Source organism: Cryptomeria japonica, chromosome 9, assembly GCF_030272615.1.
Source record: "Cryptomeria japonica chromosome 9, Sugi_1.0, whole genome shotgun sequence".
NCBI classification, from domain to species: domain Eukaryota; kingdom Viridiplantae; phylum Streptophyta; class Pinopsida; order Cupressales; family Cupressaceae; genus Cryptomeria; species Cryptomeria japonica.
This window is the reverse complement of record NC_081413.1, coordinates 6413544-6428245: the sequence shown is the minus strand read 5'-3', so window position 1 is coordinate 6428245 and position 14702 is coordinate 6413544. Positions and strand designations below refer to the sequence as shown.

Here is a 14702-nt window from a genome sequence, read left to right as displayed (position 1 = left end):
GTGTCATTTGTTTTTGGAGATGTCTTTTCAAATGTGAACGTAATTTGATTGGTTATTGAGGATAGTTTTTTTCAAAATTGAACATGGTTTTATTATCTTTATAGATTTAAATATAGTTGTAGTAGATGTGATTTAATTAAAGATGGAATTGTTGGAACCTAAAAACTCGTGCAACTTTCTTCTAGCTCTTTTCTTGGTACTCCACAACTTTCTATACTTCCCATTAATTCTATTAACATTTCTTTTGCTTTGCTAAGATTTAGGTTTACTTATTTTGGAGTTCAATACATTTTTATTTACTTATTAGCAACACCCACATTGGAACACTTTTCTTCCTCATCGGTAGCACCCACATTGGCATGCTTAACAACATCCTTCTTGGTGCACTCACTCCCAATCTTTTTTAAGTGTTAATTGTTTATTATTTCATTAACTCTTAATGTCTCCCACAATATTATAATGTGTTCACTTGATTGGTCACATTTTTTCAAGGATCTCTTTTGAAAATCCCTCTTTACATTTGCCATCCCCTAGATTCATAACCCCCTCTCATGAGGTTAACACCTAGAAAATGCTAACACAAGTCTTAAATTTCTTTTGCCTTTCTTATACTACATTCCTTTGTTTATTGGTTTATTCTACATGTTTATTTAGTGTAATTAATTAATTAATAATTTCAAAACATAAGACTTGCAAAGTGTAGTAGCCCTAATCCAACACTTTTCACTCTAATTCCTTTGGCAAATTCATACCTATGACTAGTGATTTGGAGTTAATCTACCTACAATTATAGACCCACCACTTTTCTAAAGGTCTCCTAGATGAATATTGCTAAAGATCTTTCATTGTTTATCCCCTCACTAACAATGACTAGTGTCTTTGTTTCTCAACCAAAGTATACCTAGGAGCTAAAGCAAATGATGGAAAAACAATTGCAACCGCCATTTGACCTTAACTACAACTTTCCAAGGTAAATGAACCCCTCCATAGAAATTTTTTAAGGAGTCTCATTTATATTAAACATATACTACTAGATCAAGGATATTCTATGAACTAGCTCTCTAGGTTCATGGCAAAACCTACACACACGAGAAAGATACAAAAGGGGTTTTGAGATACTTTCAACTTCGGGCTAGAGTACAAGGAGAATAGCAAGTTTAGCTTGACTGGTTAATTATACGTTGATTAGGCAGGCTCCATTGACAATCAAAAGTTGATAACTGGACATGTTTCTAACATGGGTTCATGAGCAGTCTCTTATCTTAGTAAGGAGCAAATGACATTTTCCATTTCCTCTGTTGAAATAGAGTAGAAATCCACACAAGGAGCCATACGCAAAACTATGTAAATTTAAAGAATCCTAGGAGATATGCATATCCCCTCCAAAAACCAACAATAATGTACTGCAATAAACAGAGAACAATAAAGATGGCAAGGAATCCTGTTATGCATGAGATATCCAAAGAGATCAAGGTTCATTGCCATTTCATCCAAGAAGAAGTGTAAAATAATGAAATACAAATATATTTCATTTCTACTCAGGATTAAACTGCAGATGGTTTTACAGAACCATTGTCTCCTGTCAAATTTGTACAGTTCTAAACCAGGCTCTTTGTAGTCAACAACTTCCACAAATTAGTCTTTTGAGGGATAATCTAGAAATAAGAATAACTAATTGATGGTTATGGTTTGTTATTTGATTTAGTTGGTTGTATATTGTTGTATTAATGATTGGTTCAACCAAACTAGTTTTGCTTATGTGATCAATATTTTAACAGCTTTCAAAGTGCCTTGCCATCTAGTGATTTTGGGATTTGTGTTGTTAAGAGGAATTAGAAATAGTAAAAACTGAACTTACTGCACCTTATGTACAATGGAGACAAAGTTTGATTCGAAATGTTATACATTTTGAGCATGAATATTTACTCCTTGGATAACATCTCGTTTATCATTAAGGTTATTTGATAGATGTTTCTTCTCAATTACCTTTATATATGCATATGAGTTGAAAAAACTGTTTCCTTACACATCAAGTTGACAAAAAGGAGATCATGTCCCATTCAAAGTGAGGAGGAAAGTTACTTCTTCTGATATTGAAACTACTCAATTAAAGGTGCTGTTAAATTGCTGCTAAGTATGGTAGTCGATAAATTAATGTAGTTCTAACTGATGCTGTTGTTCATTTAGTTGTAAGCATGGGAGTGGACAAAATAATGTAGTTCCAATATTGAATTGACAAACAGAAGAGGAAAATTGCAGATTATAAGATGGGCTTAATCAAGCCCAGTCCACTTACAACTAAGTTAATAAAAATAGGTTATTATAGCTGTATTTTTCTGGATTTGACTGCATTGATTTTTGGTGCCATATCTTTGGATACGAGTTACAATGGGAGCAATATCATACAACAAAAGTTAGGTCGGTGTAGATATAAAAACAATGGATTTCTATTGAGTAGACAAAAATGAAGACTGCATCTTTGGATAGTCAGACTATCTGTTTGATGTTACTGCTCAATTACTTCCTAGCATGGGAGTTGGAAACTTTAATTGTCATGACACAAATAAGGGGAAGGTTACATCCTATGGGACATGATGACCTGAAAAGAGATTTACATCTTTAGTCTTGCAGATGGGAAGGTGGGCATATATCATTACCGATTGGACTTATTGAGCTCCAAAAAGAGGTTACATCTTTGGACAAAAACATAATAAGGTGGGCAGAGATTATGCCCTAAAGGGCTTACAATCAGGCTGACAAAAAGAAGTTACATCTTTGTAAGAAATTCACTGTTGAATTAAATTAAACAAGGGCAATAAAGTGGGGATAGATCATATGCCATTGGACTTCTAGTGAGCAGTATAGCGGGATGAAATCTCCCAAATTAAGTTATGAATCCACTCTAGGGGATCTTCATTTTTCTCTTTTGCTTCTTCAGTTTCAGTAGGTGGCACAATTTTCTTCCAAAACCAGTGTTTTCTCCACTGAAAGATCATTTCTTCAATGGGTACACCTTTGGTTTCTGGCAAGAAGAGGTATACAAAGACTGTCATAATGCAGATCCAACCTGCAAAGAATAGGAAGATCCCATATCTGAAAACACATAAAAGGGGTAGAAAGGATTGAGTAATTGCAAACATTGAAAGAAGGTTCACAGACACAGTAATGGCCTGTCCAGCGGAGCGTGTTTCTAATGGAAAGATTTCACTTGGCACAGTCCATCCAAGAGGGCCCCAGGACCACCCAAAAGCAGCAACAAATATACATGAAATGATTACCAATAGCTCTAACAACTTATTTGAGAGTGTATCTGCTTTATACTTCAAGCCCAATATTATACCCATTGTTGCCTGTGAACAGATCAAACAATAAAATTATTAGTGAATGTGCAATACTCTTGCTAATGATACTATAGGTTTCAGTAATCCATTATAACTATAACAAATAGATTCCTGGCTAGACCTGTCCTAGTTAACGTAGGTCTATCCAGAAATCTATTTTTCCTAAAAAAGAAAGTTTCAGAAAACACCAAAATGCTATCATCAGATTAAAAATTACATATTCATCCCCATACCTGGCATATCATCATCACAATTCCTCCCCAAAGTAGCAAGGCCCTGCGCCCCCATCTGTCTACTGTGGCCATAGAAAAGAGCCCCGCAAACAGGGGCAAAATTCCAGTCAATACAGAACAATAGAGAGAAGAATTCTCCCCAAGTCCCAAACTCTGGAATAGTATAGGAGCATAGAACAGTAATGTCTTAATACCAGTCAAAATGTGAAATGCTGGCATGCAGATTGCCATGACCAGTTGTGGACGATTTGTTCTTTTTAAAATGTTCCTATATGGATTTTTTATTACTTTAGCCAATTCTCTTGCGTCCATCATGTCTTCAAATTCAGCTTGAACATTCTTTGTCCCTCTAATTTTTTCTAAACAAGCCCTGCCTTTCTCCACATGACCTTGCTCTATGAGGCAATTGGGGGTCTCAGGGAGAAATAATATCCCTCCAACAGTCAATATTAGTGCAGGAACTGCACCTAAACCCAAAGAGAGACGCCATCCCCAATGGTTTATTTTCTGGGTTCCATAGTTTATCATGCTTGCAGTGAAGAACCCAAAGGTTATCGCTACTTCGAACATCATGTTCAATCCACCCCGGAGATTTGCAGGGGCCAACTCTGAAATGTAAACCGGGATTGCCTAGTTCACACATTCAAATAACAAAGTTTGCCTAATCTTTACGAACATTTTGAATTAAAATTGTTCAAAATTACTATCTAATAAAAATAAGAAAATCTATGATCTTAGAAACTGTAAACGAAAAAGATCAGTACCAGATATTTTGCAATACCTAATTATAATTTTTAAGGGTCAGATATTTCTGGTTGTAACTTCTCAACTTAACCAGCTTCAGGGCCTTTGGGCACTGGGCTGGTAGGTACTGAGGCAGAGGAGATTTGAGGAAATCTACCAGCTATAAGTTCAATCTTCAGGTCAAGGACATCTCTGACCAGACAAACGGCTGGACCCAGAGCCTTCAGGGAATTCACACTTTCCCTCTCTATCTTCAGTGGTTGAGAAGTTGGATTCATTTTGACCTTCAAAATTATTACACAGATATCCCAAAATCTCTGGTACTGATGTTGATCTATGAAAGTTTAATGACCTAAGACTTACCTGATTTCCAAAGCCAATTCCCACGCCATATATAATGCGTCCGGTGAAAAGCATGCTCAGGTTTATGGCCCCAGCTTCAAGAGCTACACCTAACAGGCAACTGATGCCTCCAAGGACAATACTATTCGTTCGTCCATATTTTCTAGTCACATAAGATGCACACAGCGAAGCAAAGAGACCTGCAACATATAACGATGAATTGAACAGGCCCAGATTTTGATTATCATATCTGCAGTAATTGTTTCCATATGTCTCTGTGTGGGAGTACTTTCTCTTGTACAAGTTTGGGAAGAACTTCATTAGAAAATGATCCATGGACGCCACTCCTCCTGCAATTCCCAAAAAGAAATCTTAAACCAACTTACCTTGAAATGGCAAACACTAGCTTTCACTGATAGTTATTGCCATTATAAATAAAAGTTTTTAAATAAAAGTAGAAAGAAAATTACACAATTCAAGGGTTTAGAATGTAATGGCAACTGTTAAAATTAGGAATCAATTTTATTTCCTAGGCCAATTTTACATATCCAAAGATATGGTTTTAGCTTACCCCACATCACCTTACAGGCCACAAACATCATCCATATCTCTGGATTAACTGGCTTTACAGAACCGTATTTCAATAAAAACTTTCAGACCATCAAAATATCCAGGTGGGTCCGAATAACCCATTAACCATTTGATCTCTAGTGGTAGACTAACACTAAGTTTCAGAATTTTTGTTAACAATAGGGCCGTTGTTGATGCAACTCTGCAACTTTATTCATAAAGGTATATAAGAAAGCTAAGGATTATGGGTCATATCTGATGCCAAGTTAGAAAATAAAACTACTCGACCACAATGACATTTCTGTGCGCTTAACCCTTTATATTGTTAAAACCATGGATGCTATTACCATGACAAAAAACTGACATAAAAGGTATATCCTTTAATAGCATCCGCTAGGGTTACAGCAACGAAAGTGGACTTAAATATCCAAAAAGCGCTGAAACGGAACGATCAATGAAAAGGTTGGCTAAAGGTGTCTTCTAAGCCCTGACGCACCCCTTATCACATAACCCGAGGCCACTGGATGCTAATGAAGCTGAGTACAAGCCATTTGGTTGTTTCCCTCATAAACATGCCACAGGTAATTACGATACTGTGAGGGCTACTCTTTTGTGGTTTGTCATTTTTGTTTTATACATAGACACTATTTCCATGAAAGAAAGCTTCCAAAATTTCTTTGTAGTGGCTTCTAGTTCTGACAAGTAAATTATGTATTGAAATAAAGCCATTCCTGCTATAAGAGGCCGCTCAATTTTCTGAAAAATAAAACATTCTATTTTTTTCTTATATATCACAATTGGAAGCTTGACACAGAATATATAGAAGCTGCAAACCCTGCATGGAAGCACATCTTTATTATCCATACATAATAAAAGATAAGAGATACTGTCATAACCAAAAAGATAATGCCATGGCTCGAAAAAAGAAGGAGCTTATCTTGCAGATATCCTAATAAATGAAAAAGATATCCCCAAGAACACAGAGAGCTATTCAAATATTACAAAAACTACTAAACATCTGATAAACATCGTACTCACTAAATATGCCCATTACCATCTTTTAGATAAGTACAGACTCAGAGATATAATACCAATGCCCTACCTATGCAGAATGAAAGAGAGGAGATTTCCACAGCTAAATATTTTGATAATTTCATCAGAATTCAACTGTGTTATGATTCTGAGATTCTTCCAGATCCTTCATCGTAGAAATATTACAACAAATTTCTGGAAAGAGACTCTGAGAAAACAAAAATTCTAATACAGTTGTGCCCAGACATAGTTATCTGATCTCTAAGAGATTTCTCTTTCTCCTCACCGAAACTTTGATGAAAAAAACTTAATAGACAGCGATTTCCGAAAGGACACTAACTCATCTATAACAGAGTTCACCTCTGTGAAAAAACTCTACCATATGAATTTCCAAGTAAAGACTGCACATTTGTTATAATGGATACACATTGTATATATACTTACCCGATACACCAAAGTCATAACCAAAAAGAACACCGCCCATGGAAGCAACCATGCATGCCAGCACCACATATACAGTAGTTTTGCCCTCATATCGATCTACTCTTTCCTCGCAAATCCCCTTCCCCTTTGGCCTTGCCATTCTGATGCTCGATTTACTGGTCGAGGAAGAAGATTTCCGTGGGCATTTCACTGGAAATTAAACATGATATACAGTGAGATCCAAACCATTTAGCAAAGCTCAATACGCTGCAAACAAAATACTGTCAATGCAAAAATGTAGGAGATGATAGAACAGAATTTAATGTTGTGTAAAACTCATTGGGTAGAAGAAGAATACACTTGATATTGCTAATATGGGCATGAAGCCAGCTTTGCCATGGGAAAAAGGTGTCACAGCGGGGAAAATATATAGAAAGAAGTGATATGGCCACAATTTACAATAGATTATGTAATCTTGGCTTATGATGATAATGTGAGATTTTTTCCATTCCACCTGTTTGTAATATAAGTTTTAATAAAATAAAATGAAATTAGGGCTGTCATGTCTTTCTCATGTCAAAAATGCTTAAAACTAGGTAATATTGAGCATACTCCCCTTCATGGCTTTTTATGAGGATTCTGTTCCAAAAGCTCAACATCATATTGGGGTTTTCTACGGGGTCTAAATTTGATGATTGTAGAGTTGTATTTAGTGGTTTTGTTGTAAAATAAAAATAAAATTTGTTTTTTTTTCTCGGAGTTCTTTGAATTAGCTTTTGTAAAGAAATATATAAATAAAATATATTAAGTGGTACTATCATTTAAAAAAAAAAATTGGTTTAAAAAGTAGAATTGATGATCTTTTTTTTTGGTATAGTTGTAGTCAGGGGTTTTGTAGTAAAATAAAACTAAAAATTATTTAAAATATATAGTTGATGATCAGATTTTGACGATTGTATAATTATACTTAGATATTTTATTATAAAATAAAATAAAAAATTGTTTGAAAAATAGAGTTGATAGTCAAATTTAGGTCTTTGTTCCCGCTAAAAAATGTTTTTATAAATAAATGAGTTGAAAGTTATTTTGAAATAAATTATTATCTTATTTTGCTTAGAAAACTGTGGTATTAAAAGAAGTTTTTTGTGGGTTGTTGAGGAGATTGTCTTTACAAAATAAATACATTTGTTTAGTAGGTAGTTTTTTGTTTTGAAAATTGAAACTTTTTATTAAATAGATTGGTCTAGGGAATGAGAGATCTTTATTAGGTGGTTTTATTTGGGAAATTGTGGTTGAATCAAGAGAATTCATTTTAGGGTTTTTAATGGGACCTAAATTTGATGATTGTATAGTTGTATTTAGGTAATTTACTTAAAATAAATTTAAAAATTATTTGAAAAATAGAGTTGATAGTCAGATCTAAGTCTTTTTTTCCACAAAAAAGTGTTTTTTCAAAATAGTTGGGTTGAAGATTATTTTAAAATAAATTATTTTTTAAAATTATATTATTTTGCTTAGAAATTTGTGATATTAAAAGCAGTTTTTTGTGGGTTGTTGAGGAGATCATTTTTGAAAGTAAATACATTTTTTTAGTAGGTAGTTTTTTGTTTTGGAAAATGAGACTTTTTATTAAATAGATTGGTCTAGGAAATGAGAGTTCTTTATTAGGGGATTCTATATTGGAAATTGTGGTTCAATTAAGAGACTTTATATGAAGTACTTTTATCTTGAAAACTAGAATTTTCTAATAAGTAGGTTTGTCTAAAAAATTATGGGCATTCTATTAATAGTTTTTTCTAACCGCTACCATATTAGGGTTGTTAATGGGGTCTAAATTTGATGATTGTATAGTTGTATTTAGGTGTTTTGCTTTTAAAATAAAATTTAAAATAGTTTGAAAAATAGAGTCGATATTCAAATTCAGGGCTTTTTCCCACAAAGAAGTGTTTTTCAAAATATTTGGGTTGAAGGTTATTAAAAATTAAATAAATTTTATTATTTATTTATTTTGCTTAGAAAATTGTGGTATTAAAAGCAATTTTTTTCTTGTTGTTGAGATGTTCATCTTTGCCAAGTAAATGCATTTTTTTATTACATAGATTGCTTGAGAGAATAAGAGGTCTTTATTAGGTAGTTTTACCTTGGAAATTGTGGCTCTTTATGTGGTAGTTTTATCTTGGAAATTAGAATTTTTCTAGTAAGTAGTGTTGTCTAAGAAATTATGGAATTTCTAATAATAGTTTTGTCTAAAACAATAGAATATAGTTTGAAAAAATTACTAGAAAAATATTATAAAGAAGAAATTAATATATAAAATATAAAATATAAAATAACTAATTATAAACAAGAAATCAAAATTGACTTTTGAAATCTGAAAAAAAAAATATTTTTTTATATATAATTTCAAAAATTATATATATATTTTTTCTTTTAACATTAAGATGTAAAGCTTAGACACCTTTCTCCACAATTTTTAATCATGATTCTTACTAGATTATTAATAGTCATCTCATAAAATTTCACATATAAACCTAATTTACCTCATTTGTGAGAATATTTTCATTTAATTTATATATTACAACATTTATAAAAGCAACCTCAATGATCTTTATGGAAAATGGAACTTGAGTCTACGGTAGCAATATCTCATCTTTACGTCTCATTTATATCAGTAAGACAATTCTAAAATTAAATATTTATAATATTTTTTATATCGAAATAATATATGTCTAATTATGATATCAAAGTCAATAAAAGTTTAAATAATTAACAATTTTATATGATAATTAAAATACCATTTATGATAAACACTAATTTAAAATATATAAATATATTTAAAAGTTAAAATAAATGAGGGTTATTAATTTTTAAGATATATTTTTAGTATTTTCTTTTAAAAAACTCTTAAATTTATATGTAAAAATAAATAAATTATTTTGTATGTTAATTTTGCTATGTTAGTTTTGTCGTATTAATTTTTTCTTATATAAATTTATTTATTTATTATTATAGAGGCGAAATAACACAACTTTACATTGTATGTATATGTGTGTGTATGTCATACATACATATATATGTATATGTAATGGTGGAAATTAGGGTTTCCACCACTAGATGTGGTAAAACCGCTAATTTTGTTTAGGGACCAATTACATTAAAGAGGGCTGAATCCAATAGATCTAGCCTCAATCCAACAAAGGCGGGGTTGAGAATTCTAATTAGATTCACTAATTAGAATTTGATTCCCTCTTTTCAAGTTGAATTGTGAAAATGTTGAAATTAGGGTAAATGTGTGTAAATTGAAGCAATTATGCATAAACAATGAGCTACAGTCGTCAAACGAAACCACGAACTTGGATTTGAGCAATATATGAGTATTTAGATCTGTTCCCATAAGGTCGACTTGAATTGTCGAGACTAGAGCGTTGATTGCTCTGTCCTCTACACTTTTTGCCATCCAAAGGAGAACTTGTTCGTCTTTGTGAATTATGTCAATCCTGAAAGTTACAACTTTGTACCTATTCCTGCACATAATAGAGAAGGGAAAATGGTTGGGAATAGGGTTTTGCCTAAGTCAAACCTTGGTTTAGGAATTAACCTTGAATGAAATAATGCAAATATTGAAATAAATAATGGAAAGATATACCTTACATTTGCAATTGTTGATAATGATGTTTTGCTTCTTGAATGTAATTACATGTGTTGTATGGAATGGCATGAACATGACAAAACCCTAATCACACATGCATGTTTGCATGTGAATGATGTAATTTTGCTCCATAAGGGTTGAATGAAGAATATGCAGCCTTGAAGATTTCTTAAAATGGTTGATGATGAATGCTTCACGGATGCAAAATCGCTTGATTTCTTGAATTCGATAGATAGGTTAAAGCTATGAAATTAGGTTGATCAAATGTCTTTATATAGGGGTATCTAGGTCATTTACCGATTAGGCCGACATCCAACAGTCATGTGGAGCCACAAAATTGAATTCTCGCCAGAGAGATAGGACCCTTGCCCCATTTTAAAATAGGGCCCAACTAAGAGGGACCAGGGCGAGGGCACTCTAGTCCTAGGACCAGCGTGCTAGCCCCCTGTTGCTTCTCAGTTAGGGACCTCAATTTAGCCCCATGGAGAATGACACCCCTCCAAGAAACCAATCAATGGGTGTACATGGCATTAGAACTAGAGAATTAGCACAAAACGGACCTAGATAGGAGATGAGGAGGGAACATGCTAAAGTAGGGGCACAAAGATGAGGTGTAAATTGGATTGGTGACAATTTATGATGCTACATTTAGCACCCACTTTAACTAGAGTATGAGCCTATGCAAATACTCACGGCAATGTAGACATAAGAGATGAAAGAGAGGAGCAATTAGGAGCATAATCACAAGGAGTATAAGATATCACTAATTTCAAGGAATTAAGCCCCTAATCTTAGGATCTCAACTCACTCAAACACATGCAAGTGCACACAAAACAAGACAAAAACAAAAAGGCAAATAAAGACAAACAAAGACAAAAGGCAAAAGACACACAAAAAAGGATAAAACCCAAAAACAAGACCTCAAGTCAACTAGTTGAAGAGACCTCGATATCAAAATGTCTCAACCACTAATATAATTCCTAAAAAATGTCATCTCAAGAACACAAGTGATCACATAAAAGAGTGAGAGCACACATTATCCATGAACTACGAATAGAAAATCCATGAGTTCATGAGAAGAAAAGGGGGAAGCATGGATACACATTCTAGATGGGTTTTTCTAGGTGATACATCTTGGGGAGGAGTTTAGGAATAGTCTAGTTGTGTTTTGCTAGTTCCACTCCTCCTCATGTGTGCATGCAAGTGATGTCTAGTTTCAGGTGTTAAGCATCACGTATAAGAGTTTTTTTCCTCTGGTTTTGAGTATACAACAACCTATGTAAGACATGAAATGAAAAATTCCAAGGGGCATGTTTGGTTTCAAGAACATCTCATGTAAGAGTTTGTTTTCTCTATTTTAAAAAAATGTGTAATCCTTTGTAAGGCATTGCAAAAATATAGTACAATATAGTATAAAAGAGGGCAATAGGTATGCCCCCCCTTAAGATGTCAACATACCCCTATGTTTATGTTTTAAGGAAGCTAGAAACAAGGATACCCACCTTCAACACCAAGGAGATATCCTTTAGGCAACAATGTTCATAAATCTGAGCTAAAGAGGCAATACTCTTACAAGCAAGGATAAGATAGTTGAAAAAGAGATATCTCACAAAAAGTGTAAAGAGGATTGTTGGAGGGGAAGAGATCTTTGCTCAAAATACATCTGCCTCCAAGAGGAGTTTTTGAACAAACATAACACCTTCTACCAAAATAAGGGAAGGAGGACAAGAATGCCTACCTTCCTCCTATTGCTAGGTGAAAGGGATTCTTGATGGAGGATGACACACTTTTGACCCAATGTGAGGGGTAAGTTTATAATAGATATACATTGCGTTAAAGTGAAGAAGAGGTTGTAATCAAGGATACACACCTTTTGCATAAGATAAAATTCTTGAGCAAACAAACAACTTCACACAAGGAATAACATCAAATTATAAGCAAATACTTACTCAACAAAGGAAAAGTGGATCCTTAGAAAGGATAAGAGAGATCAATGCCCCCCAAGCGTAGGGACAGAGAGAAGGATTACACAAATTCCAAAGAGAGATTATTCATAAGAGACATACCATTTCAAACAAAGATTAGGTCCTAACCAAGGAAGACACATGTACTCATATGAAAGATAATTCTATGCAAGAAAGGATGTCATGTTATGAAAATGCAACCCATAAAGGTAAAAGTGAATCCCCAGAAGAGGAAAGAGATAGAAAATTATTCTTTCCCCCCTAGCCATAGAGACAAGAATAAATAGACTGTTATGTTGCTCACTAAGTATGATTGCACCTGAAATTGTATCACCGTGAATGACAATGAGCTCCCTATAGGTAAGCTAACAATGTCACATAGTGAGGAGCAACAAAACTTGAATGCTATTTGAAATGATTGTGAGAAATATGTCATTCATCGTCACATGTTACTTTTGCGATACCTAAATCAATATAATGTTGTACTTTTATTTTCAAAGCTTGACAGTCACTAGTAGAATGGTCATGAATTTGATGATGTTTGCAAAAAGAAGAATTTTCAAGATGTTGTCTATGTTTCCTTCTTCTTTTAGGCCAAAGAAGAGAGATAAAATTGGCATGAGGAAGATCAGACAAAAAAATTATCTTGTTGTAATATCATATTAGAATGAAAAGATGTGGATTCCCTAGACAATGGAGAAGGGGATGTTGAAAAAGGAAGAGGTTGGTAACCTTGATTTTCATTAGAAAAGTGTCATTTCTCATGACTTTCAAGACTTTGTTGCACACATCCTAAACCATGTCGATTGTATCCATGCATAAAATCAAATATATGTGTTGAAATGTCTAGAGGAGAGGGTTCATTCTTAGTGTTAAAGTCTAAAGAGCCCCCATCGTCACCAAGACATGTATTGGAAGGAGAGGTGAGAATTGATTTAGAAGAAGTTTGGATAAATGACACACAAGGATCCTTCAAGGCTTCCTTCTTAGATTGAGGGATCTTATACCCATTGAAGGAAGGTATAAAGTCTAATGTACCTCGATTCTTTGCTAAGGAAGCATCATTGACATTAAATTATGTTGTTGAAGGAATCATATTATCAAAGCGAGAAATACATCCTACATCATGAACGAAATCCTAAGGATTATGATCAGCTTTGATTGTGTGAATTTTATTGTTATATATAAATTTGATTGTGCAATGAAGAGTAGAAGGGATTGCTTTTAGTGTGAATCCATAGTCTACTTAGAAGAAGGTTATAATTAAGATGGTTGGGCATGACATGAATAGGAGTAGGTAAAGTCACAGGTCCTACTTTGATCGGTAATATGACTATACATAGTGACTCTCTAGGAACATTATCAAAGCCACAAACACAGAGGGTTAGGTTGAATAGAAGAATGATCCCAACTTATCTTGTCTAATAAGTCAACACAAAAATTTTTAAGTGCCAACACATTATCAATTCAAGTACCTCTTATGTTTTGCTCATAAATGTGAGGAGTAATCATGAGGGGATCATCTCTATTTTTAACCTCTATAGAAGGCAATTCAACTTGTGAGAATGTAATATCATTTGGTTTTAAAGAAGGACGAGTAACCACCCTTTTTAAGGCTTCTTGGATCAACTTATGATGTGAAGGTGGAGTTTTAATCAAGTCCCAAAGGGAAATCAAGTAGCTAAGATATCATGGAGCTTCTCAACGAGATTAGGTTCCCTATCAACATGTTTCTTAGGATGAGGGGGGGGAGAAGGAAAGTGAAAAGAACATTGGAATCTTTCTTTTTGGCACAAGCATTAAATGTGTGATGTATTTCAGAACCATATTTTTGTTCTAGTTGCCTTTCCATATCGCCTCTTTCACATATGTATTTTACAACTTGGAGGATATTGGGAGGTTTTTTGGGTCTAGGCTTCTCATAACTAGAAAGATGAATGTCATTGACTTTATTATGGTCTTTGTTCTCCAAGGATACATCTTTAGGAGGGAGAGAATCAAGGAAAATGCTAATAATTTCATCTTCTTGCTCCAAGGTATCTTTATGGGTAATATAAGCTTTAGGAGAATGACAAACATAACTCATTAATGCTTCATCTCTAGTGGGAAATTCATTGAAATGACAAGAGGTTATGGTATCACTAGGAAAGGTAGTGACAATATCATCCACTTGCACCAAATGATCCTCATGGGGGAGGTACATTTCAGGAGGAAGATGAACATAATTCTTTAAAAATTCATGCTTAGGAAGGAGATATTTGAAAGAAGTGTTCATAACCTCTTCTTGCACCAATGTGTCCCCATTGGTAAGACCAAATTTGTGAGAGGATAAATCAATGTCCATCAACACTATTTCTCTAGGAGAGGTACCATGTATGGAAGATAAAGTAGCATTAAGGAAGGT

The 14702-nt window shown here is 33.8% G+C and overlaps 1 protein-coding gene across 3 annotated transcripts; it reads right to left on the bottom strand.

Annotated features, from left to right (window-relative positions):
* Window positions 1-2425: 2425 nt before the first annotated feature.
* Window positions 2426-7186, bottom strand: LOC131067758 (sugar transport protein 7). 3 transcript variants are annotated; one of them, XM_058002888.2, is made up of 5 exons: window positions 7044-7186; window positions 6707-6895; window positions 4682-5010; window positions 3575-4204; window positions 2426-3350 (listed from the first exon to the last, which is right to left on the bottom strand). In XM_058002888.2, the coding sequence occupies exons 2-5, from the start codon at window positions 6843-6845 to the stop codon at window positions 2850-2852; spliced, it is 1599 nt and encodes a 532-aa protein (XP_057858871.1). In that variant the 5' UTR covers window positions 6846-6895; window positions 7044-7186; the 3' UTR covers window positions 2426-2849. The 3 variants fall into 3 exon arrangements, with proteins under 3 accessions (XP_057858871.1, XP_057858872.1, XP_057858873.1); XM_058002889.2 differs by lacking the exon at window positions 7044-7186 and having other exon boundaries at window positions 6707-7037; XM_058002890.2 differs by lacking the exons at window positions 6707-6895; window positions 7044-7186 and adding an exon at window positions 5232-5918.
* Between the last annotated feature and the right edge of the window lie 7516 nt (window positions 7187-14702).